A 25,599-nucleotide genomic window follows, 5' to 3' on the forward strand; every position below is an offset into this window, starting at 1 on the left:
GAGATGAACATTTGATATTCTAATCTTTCCTCTAGCTGAAAGTATGTAGGAGTCAACTGAAAAACTTACAAAATAATAAATCAAGATTTGGAAAACAATATAATCCAATCCATTGGATCAATGCCAAAATTTACCGTCACTGTTCTAGCTCCATAGCCAATACATTGGGAACAGGGTCAAACTACGACAATGAAAACATCAAAGCAGCAGTTAACTTTAAAGCTATTTATTTGCATGGTTTTTGTTCTTTACCTGTAAGAAAGTCACTGGAATTCTAAGAACTAAAATGTTTAAATATACACACACTGTAAAAGAATCACCTATTTGACCACAAAATATTGTACAGAGTCACAAGAGTGACAGAAGGAAAGTTAATAGAAAAAGTAACCCCTCCCCCCACCCTTTTGTCACTTAAAAATCAGTTCACCATAAATCAGAAAAAAATAAAAACATTCTCTTACTTATCCCTGGTGGTGTTTGGCCATGCAGATAGTTTTACCTACTGACTTCAAAGACACAGAGTCTCTCATATAAGGGACAATTTTCATGGGGGACAATTGGGGATATACTGTACGTATGCTGATGACACGCTCAAATTGGGACTACAATTTGCAGTACAGGAACCAAAACTTGTTCAATTTGTATGAGCAAAAACCAAAAACCGGCACTGGTGCTATGGTTGCTTTTCAGTTCCAGTAGTCTTAGTAAAATGTGGTGACTGCCCGGAGCCTTTCGTGACAACTGTATGGCCATTTAATAATTAAGAAGTACAAAGAAAAATACAAAGAAGTCCTTTACTGCCGAGTTTCAAGACAATCAACACCGGTTGCTACAGCAATGTCTGCGGGGGGGAAGTGGACCAATACAACTATACAAGTTTAAAATTGTATTCCGGTTTATTACAACTTTGATCTAAATTTTCGTACTTTTGTCCATCATTTTCTACCAGTTTGCACTCACCAAGTTAATAGAGCCCAGCAGTCAAGACAGGTTGGAATCAAAGCGACGATCGCTTTCTTTAAAGCTCAAACTGGACGGGAGAATTTAGTAACATTGCTCCCCCAGACTAATGTTCAGTCTTAAAAGATTGAGCTTGGTCTGGTGATAGCCAGACTAAATAATTCCTTATTCTACAGTAAACTACAGTAAGCACAGTAGGTCTGTAAGCTGTGATAGGTTTAAAACAGTTTGAGTCATAACTTTACTGTTCACCTTTTTCCTCTTCTAAAATAAGTTTGAATTAACCTACTCCTAACTCTAACCTACTACTACTTCTTTTTAGTGATGTGTCTGTGTTCCCAGAGCTCAGCTATTAACTTGGTGAGAACAAGGTTGACATCGGTATGGGCAAAATAAAAATATAAAAAACAAGCTAAAATAAACCAGAATTATCATTGAACAGTGATGAACAGGCTTGGGCAGTTACCAGTTTAATGTCCTTGTAGAATACATTTTCACAGCACAGAGAAAGCGAGCACAGAATATGATTTACTCAAAAAGTAAATATCCGTTCATTCTGTGTACTGCCCTCTGTAGGGATGGGCAAATAGACATGCTTATCTTAATTATAGAAAGATATTTAAAATCACTGCAATCAAGTACTCAAATAATCCACTGAAGCAGCGTTCAATTCAGTGGAAACAGAGCAGCTCTGTTCAAGGAAATCACAGATGTGAAATTCTAGATTGTGGTTTTCATCTTGGTAAGAGTTTGTCATATGTTCACGTATAAAATGTTGAGGGTGTATTTCAGCTTTCATAAACAAAAAAATTATTCATATACAAATCTGTACAAGGTTCCTCATCTTGCCACTGTGGTCAGTGTTGCGTTCCCAGCAGTCCTTTGTCAGAACAGGTATTTTCGACATGAGTCCGATCCACACCGGCACTCCACTCGAATCCGCTTCTTCGGAGAGCTTGGGAGCCCCGCGAGACTGAAACTGGAGTCCATTTTGGTGCTTTCTGTATCGACCGGGTCAACTGGAAAACAAAGAGGAGTTGAATTGGAGAGCGCTTGGTTGATATGTGGCAACGTTGGTCTCAAAAGAAAACAAACTGTGCCGCGATATGGAAACATTTTACATTTCCAGCTGAGGAAAAAGGTTAGCTGAAAGAGAAGAATGTTAAACCAAAGAGGTTATTGTTGGGGACCAAGAGTCTGGTTAAACCTGATTTTAACCAAAAGGCCTCAGATTAAACTGACCTCTGGATACAGGACACACATGTGCTCAGAGACTGGAGAAGGAATCTTGGCCTGCATGTAAACCCCAAAGCCGGGGTAATTCACACCTCTATGCGAAAGTGCCAGCCAGAAGGGAAACTCCTCACAACTGGCAGGAAGTCAAATAACTACAAGATTGTAGTCTTCACCCTTTCAAGAGTTTTGAGTCTTCCTATTGGTTCAGCGGGACCATAAACACAGCATGCAGTCTTAACCTATAAATAACCTGATCCTAGGAAACTCCCTCGTCTTCCATTGCAACTCCGTTGCTGAGGGGAGCGCGCAAGCGTTTTCGGTGGATCCTTGAAAACGCACCAGTGTTTTCATATTTGCAGGAGAAGGACAAACAACGTTTTCTTCTCAAAGTTGACTAAACTTTCCCCTTGCTGCCTTTTTGGAGGAAGTCTCTCCGTGGCTGCTGACAAACGCCAGGGGATTCGTCTGTTTCAGTTCTGTGGGTGGGTGGATCTCTCTCCCTCTCCCTCTCTCTCTCTCTCTCTCATAACTTTACTGATAAAACATCTTTGATAATTTGCCAATGATCAAATCTGTACCCTACGAGAATCCTACATTATTATAAGCTCACTGCAGGGAAAACGGCACGGCTTAGAGGCGCATCACTCATTTTTCACCCGTCTCATTCAGGAGCGGCTGAGACAAGTGCAACACCTAGTGGTAAACTTCGGTATATCGGTTCGGTGTTATGCTTGATATCAAACCGGTTTGACATTTTTTGGAAAACCGGCCCAAGCCTAGTACCAGACTTTTTTCTTTTTTTCCCCAATTGTGTCTAGATGAAATACATTTGTACAAAAAAAAATTTGTTAAAACATTCCTTCTCCAGGAATTTAGAAAGAAAGGGGAGTTTGGAGACTGGTCTGTAATTATTGAATTATAGATTGTGGTTTTTGAAAGTGATTGGACCTCTGCCTGTTTAACAGATTGGGGAACACACTATTGAAGGACTTGTACGATTTCATGTGACAAAAATTGATTGATTGATATTTGTAGAACAGCCAATAGGAACGCACTTCCTCTCTCTGAAATGACCGGTGATTGGCTAAAGTCTCCCATCACAGACTAGATTTTCTAAAGCCAGAGAATAGATTGTTGGAGTAATAATAATAAAAAAACTAAAGGACATTGGCAGGTCTGTTCAGAGCCCTGCAGGTGTCCTGGGGGTAAACCAAATTAATTAATCTGCACACATTTTAAAAATGTGGTTCTTAAATGACTATTAAATTTCAATTGAAAGTAAATTTTGCATCGAGGATTTTTAGTAATCGAATTATTCGAGTGACTTGAATCTTTCAGCCCTAGTTAACTTCATGTAATATTGTACGTGGCGTTTTCTGTTGCGGGGTGCAAATGTTCCACCAAAACAAATTCCTTCCAGAGACCATTTAGCAGAGCCACCGCCCAAGAGCACTGTGATTGGTTTAAAGAAATGGAAACAACCCAGAGGATTTTTTTCTCCTATCCCAGAATGTATGTGTGGTGTAGCCAGACCTTACTCCACAGCGCTGGGGAGATAAGAGCTGGACATGAGACTAGTATTGGCATGATAATCCAATATCAGCATCAGATCAGTGCATCCCTACTTAGCAATTGAAGGTGGAGATGCACCAATCAGATCCTATGTTGTTGGCAAGACCTGCTTGTTAACTGACCACAATAAGAAGAGCTGGATATCATTACTAAATGTGTGTCTAGTCTAGAGCCTGCTGATTACACAGAACTAGATTATCCCGCCGACGGTCCTTTAAAGCTTGTTTAAGACCAGCCGGTGTTAAATCGAGAATACATTTGCTTAAATCAAAAGACACTTACTTTGCATTTTGTAGTCAAAGGTGAGCTCTTCTCCTGCCCGAATAGCCCGTGTTGAAAATAGGGCAATTCTTGGGAGTCTCTCATCAATGTTGTCGATGAACACATTATATACCTGCAGGTTGGGGTTACACTGCAAAAAAAGAAAACAACTTTGTGTCAGGAACTTCTCAGACTGTGCTTTAAAAAAAATAGCAAAAAAATCAAAAGAAACAGCAGATTTCCAAAGTGTATGTGCTAAGAAAGGGAGGAGCCATGCAAACAATGCAAATACCATGGTCAACAAGTCACTGGATGTCTACTGCTTTATTTTTATATGGTGCTGCAGAGACACTTAATCCTTTTCCAGACAACCCGATACATTTCAAATACTCTCCAATATGATGTATGCACATATAATCACTCAATTAAAACACAGGAAAATGGCAATGGTAAGTTCTGGCATTGACTTGACTTTTATTATCTTAATTATTGATTTATTGACTTTGTCTTAAAACAACCTCCCCTCAACCATTAGGACAGCCTAATGTTATGTCAGGCAATATGACCGCAGGAAAAAAAGAAAGAAGCTTTGAGCTGCACACCGGTGTACACAGTGTGTCTGCCATTTAGTCTCTACAGTGTGAAGACACTCACGCTGTGGTTGACAAAGTGGGAGATGTTGCCATGGTGAGCCGCATCCACTGTGTACACGTCCTCCACGTAGTCCAGGTCAAACAGGTACGTAGAGCCCTGACGGTCGTACACATGACCCCTCCTCTCTGCTTCATCCGTCGTGATGATCTGGAGGAGACAAGACCGGATCATACTGGAACCAAAGCCTGAACCATTTTTTTGAATAAAACACAAAAATTAAACCCAAAATAGCCACTTCAGATATTTTATCAACGTATCAATATCAGCACACACAAGCTTGGCCACATAACATTTGATCAATTCTCATTGATATAGAGAAAGAAAGTGCATCAGCACTGCCCAAACATGGACACTGGGTGACCAGAAAACAGAAACCCCTGTCCAGTCTCACAGGAGAGCCTTGCAACACATGCTCCTCAGTGTGTGGATGAGTGCATTTCTTCTACCGATACTCGTTTCCACTAACTCAAAACCCCTGGGTGTCTTCTGCGATATGTTGCAGTCTTTCGCAATGTGTTTATTGCGCAATATTGTGATGGCAATAATAAAAAAAGAAAAGAAAAAGATGTATTGTGCTGCCCTAATGGAAAGTTGACTAATCTAATGCTAAGTTAGCCAGCTAGCGCACCCACAGTCCTTGTGCCACACTAGTGTTGTTTTTCGAGACGCCGACGTAAATGCTGGTCATGTGACGATGACTATAATTAAATGTATAATGTAATAAAAATTAAAAGACTCTTCATTTTCGTTGACCAAAACGAGCCGAAATGTTATAACGTTATTTTGTCTCGTTTAGTCGCGTTATTATTTTTTTTTTTGCAGTATTTCTGTTCCCTGTGTCTCACTTCAGGGGCTGCATCAGGTCGCACTGTGCAGACACAGGCGACGTTACTTCCTCAAGCTCCGTCGCAGCATTATTTCATTTAGAAGATGCAGCGGTGAGTTAGAGAGTGAGACGACAAACAAAATGAAGTCTGACACAGAGAAAGGGGCCGTGGCCGGCCAGCCGGAGTTCGTCCTTGGGAGAAAAAGAATAAACAGCATTTGGAAAAACTTTCATTACATAGAAGTGGAAAAGAAAACAGGATGTGGGGAGAAATGCAGCCACAAAAATCACAGGAAAAAAACACCACGAACCTTAAGAGACATCTCGAGCCATTCTATAATGAAATGGAGGGAAGTCAAGACATTAACGTAACTTTCTATTTTAGAAAGCTAATGCCAACTCATCAGGCTGTGGTTAATGGGTCTCATTTTAACATTAGCTTTAGACGTGACTGACTCAATGTGTACTAAGCATCCCTTGTTGGCCAACATTTTGGTTTTGTCTATACTACTAGGTACTTATATTATATTGACTGGATTACATAGAATTGCATTACTAAAAAGAGACTAAAATACAATTTTTAGACTAAATGCCATCAATTTTCGTCGACTAAAACTAGACCAAAATAGTCATGGATAATTCTGACTAAAATAAGACAAATGCTCGGACTTTTAGTCAAACTGAAACTTGACTAGACTAAAAAGAGTATGAACGTGACTAAAACTAATAAAAACTGAAATGACAGCTTGACACAAAGACTAGACTAAAACTCAAATGAAAACATGCTGCCAAAAACAACACTACGCCAACACTACGTTTTTTTGCAAAGAGACTTTGTCGGGAAGATGAAAGCAATCAACAGCCCCTGGGACACAGCTGCAGCTAGCCCCCAGCCAGGGACTATACCCACACCCCAGTGCTGGATGCTAACAACGCTAACAGTTATAACAAAGAAAGTTTGCCAATCCGTCCGGTTTCCGGGACCAGACTACATCAGACCCCCTGGTGTTGATGCCCACGTCTGGCTGAAATCCAGTCGCCGCAGCGGCCAACTGAAGGGTTCCGGTCCGCCCTGGAGCTATTTCTATTCTACTTGTCATGTTTAGTAGAAGGTTACATACTGCTTTCTCCAAAAACAGTTAAGTGAATCAATTGGTTTTGCTGAGAATTTTTTTTTACTTAGCTACCTGACTGTTACAATTTGGGAGCTATGCTAAAGTCTGATTCTTCAAAAACTTCCAATGCAAATTTTGACATGGTTTAGACTTGCAATAAAGTACAAAGTTCATGCTTTCTTTAGAAATTTTAGCCTGAATTCTGCTTTTAGGTTTTGTTACCATCGATCGATAGATTGAAAAAGATATATAGAGAGATAGAGTTATAGATAAAGATCTAGATAGAGAGAGAGATAGATATGTTCAGGACATCTGTGTTAACGAGTTGTAGACCACAATGATGACTCCAATTTATCTTTGCCCAGGTGGTAAGTCTGCCGGAAGCTAAATTAGGGCTGTGCAATTAATCGAAATTTAAATCGGGATTATGATTTCGGCTCCCAATGATCACAAAAACGGAATAATCGAGAAATACAATTATTTAGGCTAGCTCATTACGTTTTGCAAGTAAATTCTTATTTTCTCTTTTCTGAATAAAAAAAATAAAGTTTAAATAGGACAAGTATTGAGGCAAATTTCACAGCTGTGTTTTTTTTTTACTATTTATTTAACTTTTTCCACTGTTTTTTAAGTTCAATAATTACAACATCTTTCCAAAAGTCAATGAGTAATCGTGTTAAATTATCGTGATTTCAATATTGACTGAAATAATCGTGATTATATTTTTTTCCATAATCGAGCAGCCCTAAGCTAAATGATTGCTTTGTATTGAAACATTAAAATGAAAAATATAGTTTTGTCCTTTTGTAATTGCGGATCTTCATCATCATCGTAATCTTCTTCCCATGAAATCCGCCAATCCAAACTTTCTCAACTGGCTTTGCAGGATAATAGTCCTAATGGTGGCGCTACAGCAACTTCAAGCTGCGAAGAATTACAATGTCCATCACACTGTTTTTCTCAAAAACTGTAAAACTAATTAAACCTAACTCCTCCTATAGTTTTAGCTCAATTGACCCCCAAACTTGCTACAGCTACACAGCATCTTCAGACTGTTCCAGACCTGCCAACCTTGACAAACTTTTTTGAGTAGTAACTTACGGATTTATTGTCAAAGTCGACACGCACGCGGAATAAATGTGCCATTAAATGTCAAATCTGTATACATTTTAAACCCTAGAAAATAATTATGTTCAAGTAGGCTACTTGAATTAAATAAAACATTTTATTTAAATTATCAGTCATATTTAATACAATTAATTGGATCATAATATAATCCAATAAAATAAATTACACTGCATAATGAACACTTACTTTAGGTACTTTAAGTATATTTTCATAATACTTTTGTACTATTACACAGGGAAGATGTTGAATGCAGGACTTACACACACTCATACACACTCTATGGTCTTACAAAGCTAACGTTTTTGACCGATTACAATTTAATCATTTTTTGTGAGCTGGAGAGCTCTCGTTATGAGAAGTTAGCTATAGCTGTTTGCCATTCATTCCAATGGGGAAACCTCGCGGCTAGACTTTCGATATACATTGCATATATTTACACTTTGAATTTCGTCGTGGTATTTATATAACACATACACGATGGTCTTACAAAGCTAACGTTTTTGACCGATTACAATTTAATCATTTGTTGTGAGCTGGTGAGCTCTTGTTTGCCATTCATTCCAATGGGGAAACATCGCTGCTAGAATTTCGACATGCATTCCGGTGGCGTATTCCTTTAAGCTTTCCTTATTGTTTGTATATAACGGCTGACTCAATAAAACATGATTTTAGTTGGATCTGTTTGTCGGTCTTTAATTTTGCAGTGTTACTGTGATATATATGTATGGCTATAATTATCATTTTAGGCTAATGTAATAGCCCGTGTTAGCAGCAGGGTTACTCCTGAGTGTACCCTTATGGTTGGTTTATGCCTTAAAATAATGGCCACGATTCCTGGGAAAAGGTACGATATGTTAGTTTCAAAACATCACTGCAGGTTGATTGTTTTTTGCAGCAGAGGTTGATTGTGGGCGAGAGGGCAACAACACTGTCTTGGTTAGCTCGCCGAAGCTCTACTGCCACTGTCTCGGCAACGTTAGCTAATGTAGGCTAACTATAGCCAGTTAGCTTTGTATGTAACGTAACAAAAACCCACCCATCTCAGAGGAGCGAAGCTTAATATTTCATTCAATAAAGTTATGTACAAAAGGAGCACTAACGCCACAGGTCTTATGTTGGCAACGTGGACGCAGACGACTGCCTTCGGAGTTTACTATATCGATATAGTAAACTCCGAAGGCAGTCGTAATATTTACCTAGTAGGCTAGGCTAACACTGTTGCGCTAACGTTAGCAAAACATCGGCGTAGCTTTAGCTAGCTGTCTAAACTTGTCTCGAGTCCGGACCTTTAACTGTCTATGGTCCGGACTCGAGTACCACAGCCCTGACAGGTAGCTGAACAACCACAAGCTGCAACTTTTCTGATTGATACAATGGGAGCCTGACTCTTGCATATGACCCCAATCTGCCCCTCTTATGGCTTAAAGCCATAACCTCCGCCGGTTTTTGGCAAAAGCATGCTTCCCCCTAGGTATGTTAAACATCAGGCACCCATCACTGGCTTTGTTTGTACAATTAACTACGCAAAAACTCCTTGGCATTTTGACTTACGCATTTTGACATTAGAGGAAGGGACCCGACGCTGTGATTGGTTGAACTCTTCTCTTTTTCCCAGCATGCTCGTGGCTGCTACGCTGTTTTAGCTGCCTACTACCATCAAGAGTAAGACTGAGACGGCTACTACACGTCAACGAGTGAACTCAGAGCATGCAGTCACCCGATTTTCGCGTAGTTTAAAGTGACAAATCGTATCACCGTATTTTGATGTCAAAATGCGTATCTACTTAGCAAAATGCGTACAGGTTGGCAGGTCTGCTGTTCAAATGATCCAGCCAGATATTTGAAGTATTCAAAATTGAGCCTGCAATAGATTAAAATCTTTTACTGTAAAACAAACTAATGGAAATTATTTTGTTAATGAAAACAAATGACAGTTTTGATTTCATGGTAGAAGTAGTGTGGTCAATTTCATAATTTTTCTTTTTGACAATACTATCCTAATTTTTATTTCTATACTCGTGTAAGCTATTGCAGTCAATGGAAATAGAGCATCTTTAAGTGTGATTTATGATTGTGTGGAGGCTCCACGCAGAGCTTTCTCCATAGCCTACATAAGTGGCCTGAAGTTCATACTTGCGTGTTGGTGTGTGTCAATCTCTTTAAGAGGATAGCCGGGCTGGCGTGCATGCGTGGTAGAGAGAGTGATGGTGATTATCTTCAGAGCGAGTACCGACTCTAGAGTTATAGTGGGAGAAACAAAGTGTCTCCCGTGTTCTTTCTAAAATTCTGCCGATATTCTTGCTTTTCTTCTGTGAGAAACTACGAGCAGCGGCTCCTGGACACTTATATAAATCACTAGACTCTACATTGTCTCGTAGATAAAGTGGGCTATCGCCGTATGTCAACATTTGTATGACCTCCTCAGTACTGCGTGAGCGTGGCCTACCAATAGCACAAGCCTGTACTGCAGTACCTAGAAACATAGTACTTAGCTAAAGCTAATTAGCAGCAAGATGCCTTCCTTCTCCGTGGATGAATAACAAACTTCTACAGAAGATTGCAGCTGCAAAGTGAATGGACCAAATGAACAAAGTGAATGGACCAAATGGGAATGCCATAATAAAATACTGCACTTTCAGTTCAAGTGGAAAAACTAATACTTCCATTAGGCACGGACATAGTTTAGGCTACAGTTTATAAAAAATAAATAAATACAAAAAAAAGTGCTGGTTGAGCTTATGCTCCTGTTTATGTTGATGGCCTAAGCTTAGTCTATAGTGTGGCCAATTTTATATAAAAATAAAACTGCAGTTTGTTTGCATTAATTAGAAATGTTTTAGTAAAGTTTCGACAATGAAGTGTTTGCGTTCCTTGTGATCTTAGCCAGACATTTTGTTAAGGCAAACCGCAAACCTTTTTTTCTCCAAATAAATAAATGAAAATTTTGAAAGTTGGCAAAGGGAGGCTTTGTACCAAAAACGGTGGGGGGTCTCACACATATACTAAAGTTCGATTGACACATTTTGAGCAAATCATTCGGAAGAAATCTCGACACCAGACTGATCTCATGAATTGCCGCCAATTTGTATTCCGTTTTTGCGTGTTATCAAGACGCATAATCGCATTTTTGCGTGTATATCAACGCAAATCGGCCACCATCGGCCTACATTGCGAGTCAATTTCCGCTGTAGGGAGTAGTATAAAGGAACGGGGGATTGAGTAAGGAGAAAGGTTGGGTTGGCGGATGGGTAAAACACAGGACTTTCATCCGGGAGAGCTGGGTTTGCGTCCCGCATGTGGCGGTTTTTCAGCCGTTTTTTTCCTTTTCTTTTTTTTCTTTTTTAATAAGCCTTACCCAATGTTTCTTTCCTAAACCCAACCATTTATTGTTTTCCTAAGCGTGTTTTTGTCACTGTTTTGTTACTAAAGCCTTTCCCTGTGTTCTTTTCCTAAACCCAACAATTTTTTTATTGTTAATTTTTTTAACAGGTGTGTGACGTTGTTCTCGCGATAGTACGTCGCGTTCTTGCGATAACACGCAACGTGGCGAGGCCACGTGGTGGGTATGTTTACATCAGCTGTATACAGCGTAGGCATACATGTGGATAACTGAAAATGCGTACAATAACCCGCCATTTGGCTTTATGAAAGTGGCGTGTATATTTACGCAAAGTCATGATGCCACGTTATTGACACGGAGTCCGGATTACCGAGAGGGCTAACGGTATACCAGATAGCTGGAAATTTCACATCGGACAAAAGACCTCTGTAAATGTGTATATCCCTTCAAAAAGTCTAAATATTTGCAAAAAAGAATTACTCAAATATTCTGTGAGGCCTTAAGAACGTTCTGGGGCCTGGGTAACTCACCTGGTAGAGCGCGCACCCATATACAGAGACTCAGTCCTCGACGCAGTGGCCGCGGATTCGGTTCTGACCTGCGGCCCTTGTCATTCCCCCTATCTCTCCCCTTTCATGTCTTCAGCTGTCCTATCCAATAAAAAGGCCTAAAAATATTTATAGAATTTGCAGAATAAAAGGCCAAGTGTCCGGAATACCGTGAGCCTACGTTACATTGAAAATCAACATCACTGTATATGTGAGAAATCTGTGATACAATGGGCTGGCCTGCATCATCATCCGGGCAGATCGCCTCTTCAATCCCTCTACTTAGCAGGACACAGCCGTGGACAGCTTTCAAAAGGGAGAACCAGCAACAAATTAACAATAAAGTAATCGAGTATTCTATCGATTATTCCATCGATTAATCGGATAAGAAATACTTTGTTTTATTGAAGAGCAATAATTAACAATAGTTTTGTTACATATTTAGAAAGAAAGAGAGAGAGAGAGAGAGAGAGAGAGAGAGAGAGACGCAACAATCGGCTGTTTTTCTGAAGGGATCAACGCGTCGGCTCTTTAGATCGAATTGTGGTCACCACTACTTATTTTCTTGTCTTTGGTTTAGTTTCATCGTCCATACGACTCAGACTTTGTCGGGTCCTCTTTGTGGAATGGATGATAGAGTTAGACTCAAATGTTTCCTGTTGAGATGCTGAAGCATTAACGTTGTGCTATTATTGTGGTAAACTAGTTTGATTTTGCAGTAGACACACTGTACAGAGTTTACGTTTTAATTACGTTTGAACAGATTCCAAACTTTGGACTCTTTCTGTTTTCTCCAGTCTGTCTCTTCTCTTAGCCCCTCGCTATTTACGCTCTAGCATGTGTCGCTAGCAGCAGAAGTGTCTGGTGTGCGACAGTAACAATGATCTGTGCGGAAACGCCGTCCGTCAGCGATACATTGATTTAACGAACCTTCGAGGCAAGTCATTTTGCATCGAGGATTTTTTGTAATCGAATTATTCAAGGAATCGTTTCAGCCCTACAGTAAAACGATACCTTTTCAAGCTCAAAGATGAATAACTAACCGTTCAGTTGCGGATATATAGTTCTGGAACAATTGTGCAAAGTCTCCAAAAAGACTGATTACAAAGATTCTGGAAGGATTATCGTTGCACAGAAGCCCTTTTTGGAAAGGACAAGCCTTCATGCTGAAGAATCGGAACAACGCTAGCTTGAAGTGATGCGGAGATATAGCTTGATATAAGGATTATGGATTTGTTGTACAAAAGACACAGTAGTTCCAGGCTGGATTACAAAGCTTCTGGATTTCAAAACTGGATGTCTGTCTGACACACACACACACACACACACACACACACACACACACACACACACACACACACACACACACACACACACACACACACACACACACACACACACACACACACACACACACACACACACACACACACACACACACACACACACACACACACACACACACACACACACACACGTTAAAGAGGCGCATCTGTTTTTGGCCAGGTCTTACCTCTCCCACGTACTCCATGATGAATGTGTTCTTCTTGATATGTTGCAGCGTGCGAACACCCCACCCCCGGCCGTTCTCCGTCTTAAAGATGCACAGGTCGAACTGGATGCCCTTCTGCACCACTCTGTTCGGACAATCGAGGCTACAGCTGCAACGAGAGTTACACTCGTAAATGGGCTGTCCCGGCCGGATGCGGACCTGCCCCTTGTCATTGTAGGCCATGCGGTGCAGGGAGGCCCCAGGGCAGCAGCCATTTATCGGCTCCTCTAAACAGTTCTTACACTCACAGCCCACGGCCATCTCATCTAACACGATGCCCTGGCCTACTTTGTAGTTGTTGATGTAGGTGAAGTTTTTTGGGGGGCCCTCAAAGTCCACTTCGTTAAGGACAAAAATGCGACCTGGGTGGTTGCGTGTCTGGTTCAAATGGGCCTCCCAGCGCTGCAAAATCTGACGGAGTTTGGCTTTTTGGACCAGGTACAAGGCAACTTCCTTATCCAGTCTTTTAGGGGTGCAGCGTCTCTTGTGGCGCCTCAGCTCCTGCTCCAAGTCCCGGTGGAACTGCTTCATCAGTTTGGGGCATTTGAGGTTCCTTTTAGGTTCCCAGGTGTTATCAGACTCTGGAAAGCCCCTCCACTTTACCAGGTACAACTCCTCCTCCTGAAACACACAACTACTTCAGTTAGGGGCAAAGATTGGATTCTTTCTCATTTCTAATTTATGCATTCTTTTCTATATCAACACAGACAACTGATTTTTGACGAGAGCACCAAAAAAGCATGCCAGGCTTAATGTTAAAGTGTAAATTGCAGGTTAAATTTTTCATGAAGTTAAGCAATGTGTTTATTAAACAAAGATTAGAGCCGCCCATCATTGTTTTGTATGGCTTTTTATAACAAAATGCTGAATATAATATGAAAAGTTGGTACTTTTTAACAGTGGTTTTAAGCACTCCCCCTCCCTTCCACTAGGCGGGGTGTGACGTCATAAGAGGGACTCCAAGAGTCTGACGGCTAGTAGGCTAGCAGTTATATTTGAGACCTAGCTAGCTAGCAAAAATGGTAAACTATTGTGTTTGTGCGGGATGTACGAGTACATCAGAAACAGGGCAGAGGGTCTACCAGGACAAACGAATGATTCGTTTTTTTAGCAACGATTTACTCAAGACTATATTTGAAATCTAAACAGTTAATTTTGCGCCTAAAACGTTGTCAGAAGTGAATTTAGTGATTTATAAGATGGCGAAAATGGATCAAATTGTCCTGTTGTTGGTCTGTCTATGTACTTGCAATGGGTTGCTACTCCCTCTTATGACATCATCACCCAGTTACTGTACAAAACATGCTACCTTTGAAGAAACCCCAATAAATGTTATTTTAACGCATTTTAAGACAGAAATGTTTAAATATATACATATTGAGCACTTTATTTACATATTAATTGGTTGAGGTGGTTAACCTGCACTTTACACTTTAAAGATATGATTCAAACTGTATCGGACAAAGTTATTTCACCAATTCCATTTGGCCATCATTTTATGGTTGTACCGAATAGTTTGAAGCGTCATGTTCTGTTTAAACTCTGTATTTCTGAACAGTTGCAGATAAAGATTAGGCTACACCAATATTACTTGTGTGAATGCTGTGTGAAACATCTAATTCTATTCTCTCTAGTTTTTTTGGCAAGTCACCTCCTTCTAGGGCTGGGCGATATATCGATATAAAAAATATATCGATATATTTTTAAATGAGATATGGAATTAGACCATATCGCATATATCGATATAGTTCAAATGTGATCCTTGCTCCCATAGATATATACAGAGATGTCGCCTTGAGGTTCTAAACATACGTCAAAACCGCCGCCATCTTGGAACAGGGGTCCGAAGCATTCAGATCAACGCTAAAGATGCCGGACTTTTGTACTGCTTAATTATGTTCGATAGAGGAAATGAAAAGAACAAACAGCAATGAATAACATTTAACAGGTGACAATGTGTTTTATGATTATGTATGCCGCCTTCGACCAGCAATCTGAGCTCCGGCGGCAGCGGGAGGCGGAGAGCTCCGTGGCGGCCGCAGCGTCTCTTCCCCGGGAAAACACAGCTTTGCCTCGCTGCTGCGCCGGGTCCCCGCTGATCCAAATCGGACCAGCCAAAGACAGAGTGGTGATCGGTAGGATCTTACACGTAGTCCAGGACGACCTGTATGTCGATATCGGCGGAAAGTTCCACTAAGTTTGCCGGCGGCAGGCGGACGGAGAGAAGCTACAGCGGGGCAGCAGAGACCGTCTGCGGCTGCAGGATCTGGAGCTCAGTGCCCGTTAAAATGACATGTAATGCATAAATACATACAGAAATAAATAGTGGAGGAATGAGCCTGGACATTTCAGTCTGTTTTAAACTTCACCTTGAAGCAGAAACTCTTAGTTCAGAAGGGTGAAGTTTCCGTTTGGACTCAGATCTGTGAAACGATCATAATAAATATTCTTTGTATTAACACATTAGTTTCTTTGTTTTGTAGTCGATAGTTCATCTTTTAGTTTACTTAAGTGGAAGCAGTATCAAGTGGAAGAATGGGACTATAAACCTAGGCTTACAGGCATGAGGCATTACATTTTGAACAAAGTAGATTATATTAATATTAAAAGCTTAATTGACCTTTGGAACGAATCACAAATATGGAGCTTTGATTTCAAAAAAGGTACTCCTGTTATACAGTATTTAGGTTTACATTTTATTGTTATTTGAACAGCTGAGCATTTAATCATGAACCAGGTGAAGAAACCGGTTTATTATTTATTTGATTTTGCAACTGTTTCTATGAAACTACATGTGACATGTCATATTTGATTTTGGCTTTGACTGAACATTTGCTCTCACTTTGCGGAAAAAATATCGGGATATATATCGTATATCGATATTCAGCCAAAATATATCGGGATATGACTTTTGGTCCATATCGCCCAGCCCTACCTCCTTCCACATTTATCTTATTTCAATAGCAAAACATTAACCTCAATCAGCACATGCCTACTTGTACTTTTACAACTGACACCTTTCATACTTTCCAAAATATTCATGTTTCAGGTAAATTTTCCCTATTCACATGCATTGACGGAATGTTGAACAAATTCATGCATTTTCAAATGCCATGTACTCATTAATACATTCATGTAGGAACTCTGTACATGTTCCCATCTGTCATACATTCGGAGTATTCAACTTTCAAATACCATACATTCTTTTTAAAATATTCAACCATCATTAAAGCTCTATTGCGTAGTTTCTGCCGAGAAATTCTAAGTAATGACAATGAAACTGTTGGCGCGTCTACGTGATGCAAGCCTTTCGTGACCGCGCATCAAAGTTATGACACTGCTGCCTTCGCTCACTCTTTGTAAACTTCCAATGTTGGCTATAGTCATCATGAATCATTATTGGGTTTTTATTTTTTAAAGAGAAATTATTGATAACTTTTGTAGTACAGTTTTGGTATGTTATTGTTCTTAAATTATGCAACATAGATTAATTGCCACAATGTCATGAAGAGGAGAAGACATGCTGATAAGGCAAATATCAGATATTTAAAGTCAAATTATTATTTATTTTTTTAAAACATCTCGTAACAAGTGCGTTTCTTCTTCGTGTTCATATTGTAGTAACCTGAATATTCCCCAGCCACGTTTAACATTACTGGGCTACGTTAAGCATAAACGCAATCAAAAACAAAAAAATGGAAATTTTCCAGCAGTAATAATTTCCATTTAAAAATTATCAAGCCCATTTTTATTCATCATGAGATTAATTAATTTATTGCATATTGCAACAGGCCTAATGCAGCCATTAAAACCAGGAAAAGACAACACGTGTCATAGCAAGATATTACAATATCCAAAATTTAAGACGATGTCTAGCCTCATATCAATATATTGCCCAGCCCTATTACTACCTCACGTTGTATTACTCTAGTGTATGAATTGTGCTATTTAAATAAGCATCGGTCTAACTTTAGAATTATACAGTGGTTAACTGGCTGATGAATTTATATTTTAACCCTGTGCTGATTAATTCAAATCAGTTCTTTCAAGGACTTTAGGGAGAGAAAAAAAATAAAAAATAGTAAATCATCTGCAACTAGCACATCAATCCCAACGGAGGGAGCCACAACCAGTCCAGATTAGGGTTAGTAAACACAAACTTAAACATAAATAATTTTGGTATCTAAAACTGAATAAAAACTAAAATCAACAAGAAAAACTAAAACCAAACTAAAACTACATAATCAGGCCAAAGAAACACAACCACAAAAATAAAAAAATAAAGTCAACTTAAACATGGACGCAAATCATTTAGGTTTTGTTTTTGGTTTGGTCTGTCATTTGTTCCCACTAGGAAGGTAGCTGCTTTTACTACCAAAGTGGAATTACTACCAGAGTGGAATCATGTAATTTTTTTTTTTTCGAGGCATAAGATTGAAAGCCTTTAACATGAAAGACACTGTCAGGAATCCTGTGTCTTCTCATAGCACAACTTGTCAACACTGATAGAAAGATTTTCAAACCTAAAAGCAAATTTACACCACTGGTTAATAATCCATCAGCTGAAACCTACTGTCGCTTAGTGGAAAGAGATTATGGACTCAACTAAAAACTTTGCCCTCTAACCTTTTAGAGTCAGAGAGGAAGGCTTTAGCAGAGTTGATGAATAACGAGTACATTGCAGATAAGGGGCCATTGTGATCCAGAACAAAGAAAAGATGTGTATTAGAGCTGTCAATCTTCCTCTATAATACTATTTGAATTTTTTTTTTTTTATATTCAAATAATATTCAAATATGTAATGCTCAATTGCAGCCTGTTAAATAATATGTACTACACTACTCACGCTTATGCATCCCACTCAATGCCACTACAAGCATGTGGTTGTTGTTACATGCTCTGTCCACTAGAGGGACTTCTAACATCAGCCTGGCCTTGGAGGGGACCTGCACACAACTTTGTTTACATTCATTTTCCACCACGGACACACAGCGACTAACACAAATCAACAGAGAACTCTGGAATGAAACATTATCTAACAAGTGTAGCGAAGCGGCTCTCATGTAAAGGCTAACGTTGCTCAGTTAGCACAATGACATCACATTAGAAACCACAGCCGAAACGATAAATCATAAACTAAAGTAACAAACATTGCTAACTGCATTAATAACCAAGCCACTAATATTTCAGTGATTTATAAGCAACCTCTTTCTAGCAGATTGTCACGTTAGTTTGAGTACAGCTATTAGAAGGTAATATATGAAGTCGAAGCTAACTCTGACAGCTACAGGGCAGCTAATATTAACTTTAGCTCTCTCCATGAACCTCCAAGCTAATGTTACTATACCTCGCGACACAGTTAGAAAACACCAAGTTAACTAATGTTAACATGAGCACTTTGGCTCTGTGGATGTCGATTTTAAAGTCATGTTTAAACTATTTCCCGCCCTTCTTACGATTTCCAAACGCAGCCCGTCACTCCCCCTTGTACTAACTTTACTCGGTAAGTAACGTTAGCTCCGTAATGTTGTACTAATGTTACTCTGTACGTAACGTTAGCTTAGACCTCACAATGCCTTGTGTTTCTCACTCCTGCCAAGTTATTGTTCAAAAGACGTGACATGAGTGACACATAGGCCAAGGCGAGAAGAGAGAGATTAGCTAACGTTAGCCAACATATGCATTTAAAAAAAAGTCACATTCGAATAGTAATTTCAGCATTCAAATTGTATTGATTTTTTTTTTTTTTTTTTTTTTTACTATTTGAAATTATACTGTATTCGACTTTCGGTATTCGTACCAACAGCTCTAATGTGTGTAGCCAGGTGAAAATGTCTTCAACCAGGGCTACTTGACTAAAGGCTAAACATTTTAACCTTTAGATATCGCTATGAAAATTACTGAGTTGATTACATCAAGACAAATGTTAACCTTTTTTAGATATCACCATGAAAATTACTGAGTTTATTACTTATATCAAGAGAAACAAAAAATTGATTACAAGTTTTTTGAAATTGTTTGTCAACATGGCTGGTTTAAAGTACTTCTTCCTGCCTCTATATATTAATGCTCATGTGTAGCTTAAATGGGTTCCATTCAGACCTTAACATTAAGTCTTTTACTGTTATATGTCAAGACATTTTCACCTGGCTATACCCAATGTTTAGATCTGTTGTGGTATTTATGCAAATTAGCACATACGTAATTAGATTATGCACCGTTTGCCCATGTTAACAATTTCAAAAAACTTGTAATCAATTTTTTGTTTGTCTTGATGTAAGTAATAAACTCAGTAATTTTCATGGTGATATCTAAAAAAGGTTAACATTTTTACCCTATTCACATGAGAAAAACAATGAACAGGCGTATGAATAGGCTATATTTGGGTCTTTGCTAATGCTAATTTATTTATGGAGAAATTTGAGTTAGATTTCATTTATAATCACAATCCCTATTCTAAGTTGGAGGTATATAGATGATTTATTTTTTATTTGGAGTGGTACCATAGTAGAGTTGGAGGAGTTGCATGCCTTCATAAACTCGAGACAGGAATCCATTAAAGTCACACTATGTTGGATGTTAAGGTGAAAAAAAGAGGGGACATATTTACACACTGAAGTACATGTAAAAGGAAACAGAGAAATACCAGTTATCATTCACCAGCATTAAAAAGAAGTGTGCCGAATCACTTAATTAATGCTGTATTTTTTACATGTATTAGTGTGAGCTAACTCCTAAAAAAAACATGGAAACTCCATAATGACATCTGGCTCTTTAATGGAGGTGGGCGATATATATCTTATACGATAATATCGTCATTGTTGTGTTAACGATGTGCAAATTGACATTATCGAGTATTTAAATTATTTAGAAAAAAACATTTCAAAACACGCTGGAATGCTACACATTCACTAATGTCAACAAAGATGGCGTTGCGCTATTGTGCAGCGGCTACTAGCTCAGGATCGTTGCCCAGCACGGCTCACCTGACCTGGAAGCCCTGTCGGTAATATGCAGGCCATTTTATTTACCACGAAAATGGCACACTGCCGTCCACATAGCCCCTGATGCTAACGTTAGCACAAGTTTGGCTCACTGCTAACTATAGTGATCAAACTGCAGCGCGGGGGGCTAAATATTGTAGCAGTGGACTTAAACAAGGCGTCCTTAAAGTCTGTACTCCCCAGCTTTTTTTCCAGCATGTAGATTTTGTTACTAGAGGGAAGAACACATTAGACCATGTATACTCTAACATCAAGAAACAGAGAACTGCACCTCTCCCTCACCTGGGCCAGTCAAGTCACATCCAACTACTCCTGATCCCAGCATAAATCCCAGTCAGAAGGACTATACAGCCAAGTAGAAGGACTATCAAAACCTGGCCTGACACTGCCCTATCCCAGCTCCAGGACTGCTTCCAATAAGGACATGGTTGTGTGCAATATGTTACAGAACAGAGCACTTTGTTTATTGTTATGATTTCATCTTGCTTGTATGCTGCACAATTTACATTACAGCAGAGGTGTACAACTGAATGTGTACTCAGACTTCAATGTTCCTACACTAGTTCAATTAGTACAAGTACATAGTATTAGTATTTTATGTCTTTGAATTGGTTTTACTTTAATACTTACATTTTAAAGAAAATAAATGTTTTCATTCAACATTGTGCCCATTATTCTCATCAGTGATTAAGTAACTGACTTTTAAAAACACATTTTTAAAAGGATATCGTCTAATTATCGTCAAAATAGATATTTTTTGTCCATATCGCCCACCCCTACTCTTTAACTAGAAAATTATCTCAGACTAGGAGGCAGTTCACTGAGGAGTGATGGTTACAGTCTGATTAAGGAAACATGGTTGTTGCAGTATGCAGTGTCCTGATTGGTGGAAAATGCTTGCAGAAAGAAAGGCCTGTTGTCAGGTAAAAATGTCACTGTCAAAGAGGTTGAAGCGAAAAGTTGACCTGGAAAAACCCCAAGCTTTAATGATGAATGGAACGATAAGTAGGCTACGCATTCATCCTGTATACCTCATTTGCAGAGAACCATTTGTTTTGGCTTGTTTGTAAAAATTTGCAAAGTAGAGCTGTGTTCGAGCTACAGTCTGTTGTTATTAACACCAGCAACAGATCATCTACAGTCTGTTATTAACATCAGCAACAGATCATCTACGGTCTGTTGTTATTAACACCAGCAACAGATCATCTACAGTCAGTTATTAACATCAGCAACAGATCAACTGTTAACATCAGCAACAGATCACATGTAGAGCATTTTGACAGAGCTACTCTTAATAACAACATCTGGAGACTGTGTACAAACTGATATATGTGTGATAACAGAGTGTTTCTTTGACTTCCTGTTCTTATTGAAGTGCTAGTTGTGGATGATTTACTCCACCTGTGCAGTATGGTTGTATAGTTAAACCCACCTGTGTGAGTATTGGTTGCAATTGCCTTTTGCACACGCCGAGGAAGGGCGCTTCCCGAAACGGCCCATGTGTGGCAATAAACTATCAAATTGGGGTGCTGTCCTAGTAGCTTTATTTACAAGGGTTTCAATTAAAGGAATAGCAGTGGCCTGGAGCTATAGTGTCCAGCACATATGCAAATGTATAGTGTACAGGGTATGTAATGCAAAGTTCTGAACACTAGCAATGCAGCAGATGAACAGAGATGTTAGAAGAAACGGTCATGTGTTATAATAATACGGATAGTTTACCTTGGTCTTCTTGTAGTCGCAGAGGAATTCCACATCATACTCATTGGGATTGGTTCTGTTCACCCCCAGCTGTTTACAGTGGAGTCTTTCTCTGCGACAGAGGGCTTCCAGCTCATCCCAGGACATCTTCCAAGGAACGCTGCAATCTGACACAGCAACTCCCTTTAACTCAGGTAGTGGAAAATGCACTGAGGCTATACCAAACTCCACCTAAAAGTCAGTCAATTATAAATTGGCCCTGCTCACTGGTAGAGGTGCATAGCAATATCACTGACTATTAACATTCTGGATACATGGGATAATAATTAATTGGGCACACATAACTCGGTGTAGAGCGTTTTATCTCAAAATGTTGTTTTAATCTGAAAACTCCGCTTTTTACCGCCAAACACGGCAGCCGCAGTTGAAGAGGATACCGAGTCAAAAGCACTTTAAAAGCACAGCCTTTACTGAACTACTAGCTAGCTAGCTAAGTGGTGCGGTCTCTCATTAACAGTTGTTTAAATCGACTAACGTTAGAACACGTTTGGCTCCCTTATGTTCAACTTTACTTTTTCATATGTGACGCTTCCTAATGAACACAAAAGCAATAACGTTACCTCGTGTTTTTAAAGAAAGTCGAAGAAACCGAAGCCGGAACCAGTCTTTTGGATTAGAATCGTCGCACACATAACGTTGCCCATCACGGTAACATCAAATATTAGCCAAAAACACATTACATTCAATTTAAACGTGTACGTGAGGCTGCATGGCGCGTGAAGCCTATCGAAAACAGTTTTAACCACTAAACCACGCAGGATGCGCCTAAAATACACAGCGCTAAACTTCTTCATGTAACGTAATGCTTTCTAAAACAGATAGCCTATTTCTAGGCCAAGTTAAAGTCAATCTGAATTCACAAGCGGAGAATTTTCCCACAAAAGGCTGCATTAAACTGCAAGAATCGTTCACGTTACTTCAGACAACTAACTTCCTCGTCACCATAATGTACAATCCCCACTGCTCACGTTCGTGTTATGTGAACTCGATGACAGGCAAGCGTGCATATTTAAGGTTTTTCAAAAGTTGTACGCTTAGTCTTGAGCTAATAACAAAAGTTATTAAACATATAATGGGAAATAAAATCATACGTAGTCCTTATGAGTTACCTTTCAAATTTTCCGCCATGTTTTCTACACAGCCGCCAAAATAGAAGAAGTTACATTGGTGGGGAGGATCCTGCTGCAGGGTAGACTGTAGCGGCTGCTGATTGGATGAGCGTCATCTATCAGCCCTCTCATTGGTTCAAATGTCGTCAGGAGGGTTGACCAGAAGCGAATTTGCGTCCCGCCCTACTGTGTCTTACTCTGCCTCTGATTGGCTTACCCTGGCTAACCCTACCCAATCACACTACGTTTGCCTAAAACTAACCAATCCAACCAACAAAGGCAACGAGTATACTGTCAGCATATGTATTTAAACTATCCATAAAAAAAAAAAAAAAAAGAACGTGAGAGATATCAAAAGTTGGAATGCCATTACCTTCAGTAATAACCAATTTCTTATATCACACCAAACTCTTTTGGGACAAATTACATTCAAAATATGTGTTCTAAGGTGTCATAGCTGATTTTATTTAAAAGGAGTTTCTGTAACTTTTGGTGTAATGGATCTATATCTGATTTAGTTAATATGATTGTTCTCATCCATTGTAGTAAGTGAATATATTCCAAGCCTTCTATTGTTTGGTTTATGAACAATTTTAAATAGTTTATTTCCTCACTGAAAAAAAGGAGTCTAGTAAAATTGCAAGAAAGATGTATGCTGCTCCTAAATGTTGATTTTCTTTTCTCTAGCCTTTTTGCTTTTGACTCGTAATGTGATTATTTTTCTGTCATGTATAAACTGACATTTGTATTGAATCTATTGATGTATGTTTTCTTTCCCCTGCAAGAGTTTTGTATGTTTTCTTGTCAATAATAATAAAAAAAGAAACCAGAAAAAAAAGAAGTAAATGTTGCCGGTCAGAAGGAAGCAGGCCGGAAGACGTGCAACCTAGCTGCGTGTTAGCAAGCTGGGGCTCTTGCAAACTGCATAATGCTGCATAGCTTTGTGATTTACATGTATCCACATTGCACTGTAACACAAGTTGTATACCTCATTTATTTATTTCAATTCAAGTATTTCAAGTCAAGTATCTTGGCTTTTGGCTTGACTCTGATCTTTCTTTTAGCATTCATGTACATACTATAACTAATAAGCTCAACTGCTCACTTAGAATTTTATACCAATCAATTAACTGTTTTAATTTTCCTGTCAGAAAAATAATTGTTTCTCAACTTTTATTGCCAATTTTGGATTATGCCCATATTGTATATCAAAATACTACAGCCTCCTGCCTTCAGTCTCTTAACATTGCCTTCAATAGCCTGTGTAGATTTATTCTCCGCTGTCCCTACAGAACACAGCATTGTGAAATGTACCATCAACTGTCCTGGCTGACTGTACCAGATAGAAAGCATTTTAATTTGTTACAATTTATTTTTAAATGTATTTATATGGACTATCTTTCTTATTTAAAACAATATCTAATCTTATTTAGTTCATTTTATAACTTGCGACACAATAACCAAATTTATTTTCTCATTCCTCGAATCAATAACGAAATAGGAAGATATGCATTTCAACATAAAGCACCTTATGAGTGGAATAACCTTCCAATTTCAATTCGTTCTTTGACTTCCTTTCCAGTGTTTAAAAATGCCCTAGCTCAATATCTTCAGAATACATGAAATTGTTATTATTTATTTAATTTGTATGTATGTATATATATATATATATATTTTTTTTTTTTTAGATCTATGTGCTGGGTTGAGTGTACAGGTCAGGACAGATGCCGGGGCATTATTGGTGGCCACTACGTCACTACTGCTCTACAGTGGTTACCACTGATAGAGTTGATACCCTTAAACGGGACTAAATGAAACCTATTTTAAGCATGGTGCATTAATTCCTTACATTTATGTGTGCATACGTGTTTACTGGTGTCTAAATGTGTGTTTCGGTACATATATATTTCATATTTCACATAGTTCATGTGTTTACTTTGTTGAGGGATGAGTGAGCAACCTTTGGAGAGTCTTGTATGGGTGAATGTCTTGTTTGTATGAGTTATGTATTATATATTTTTGCACTTACTATTATTGTAAAGTAAGTTTTTTATTTTTTTCTGTTTGACTGCCGCTGTAAGGTCAGTGTCAATTTCTGTACCTGAACTTGAGGACCCCCTCGAAAACGAGATGGTTCATCTCAAGGGGTTATTCCTCTTCAATAAATAAATATAGTCAATATATTTCAGGATGTATTTCAAAGGCAGATTTACTTATTTATGTTTTTATTCATTTATTCAACATTGAATAAAACGGCATACAATACTAGCCTACTTTTAAACACATCACTAAAATCTTTAATTAGGCCTTTTTTCAGCTAGCTACTTGCGTTAGCCAACGTAACAGTTAGCTTGTTGTAGCAGCCCTGAAGGACTGTAAGCTAATGGCGAGAATGGTTGCACCCGCTAGACCCCGGTACAGGCAGCAGAATGCTGCACGGCATAAAGCATAGCCATAGCAAGATAAAGAGATCCTCAGGTTTAGATAAACAATGAGTGGTTAATATTAAAGATGTCTCTGAATTAGTCATCAA

General features: G+C 38.9%; 1 protein-coding gene across 5 annotated transcripts; it reads right to left on the reverse strand.

The window, feature by feature from the left end:
* Window positions 1-210: 210 nt before the first annotated feature.
* LOC114559282 (histone-lysine N-methyltransferase SUV39H1) lies at window positions 211-23,126 on the reverse strand. 5 transcript variants are annotated; one of them, XM_028583866.1, is made up of 6 exons: window positions 23,067-23,126; window positions 21,919-22,064; window positions 13,154-13,813; window positions 4,684-4,830; window positions 4,051-4,180; window positions 211-1,979 (listed from the first exon to the last, which is right to left on the reverse strand). In XM_028583866.1, exons 1-6 carry the CDS (start codon window positions 23,083-23,085, stop codon window positions 1,846-1,848), a joined length of 1,236 nt encoding a protein of 411 aa, XP_028439667.1. In that variant the 5' UTR covers window positions 23,086-23,126; the 3' UTR covers window positions 211-1,845. The 5 variants fall into 5 exon arrangements, with proteins under 5 accessions (XP_028439667.1, XP_028439669.1, XP_028439671.1 ...); XM_028583868.1 differs by having other exon boundaries at window positions 21,919-22,128; window positions 23,067-23,101; XM_028583870.1 differs by having other exon boundaries at window positions 21,919-22,057; window positions 23,067-23,090.
* Window positions 23,127-25,599: the final 2,473 nt, after the last annotated feature.

The sequence above is a fragment of the Perca flavescens genome, chromosome 7 (genome assembly GCF_004354835.1).
Source record: "Perca flavescens isolate YP-PL-M2 chromosome 7, PFLA_1.0, whole genome shotgun sequence".
NCBI classification, from domain to species: Eukaryota; Metazoa; Chordata; class Actinopteri; order Perciformes; family Percidae; genus Perca; species Perca flavescens.

What these genes read in the sequence shown, in the direction of transcription:
- LOC114559282 (XM_028583866.1), bottom strand. An exon ending in GCGACTACAAGAAGACCAAG is followed by an intron (nt 13,814 to 21,918) that starts GTAAACTATCCG and finishes TGTGTGTTTCAG; the next exon opens with GAGGAGGAGTTGTACCTGGT. An exon ending in CCCACTTTGTCAACCACAGC is followed by an intron (nt 4,181 to 4,683) that starts GTGAGTGTCTTC and finishes CTTTTTTTGCAG; the next exon opens with TGTAACCCCAACCTGCAGGT.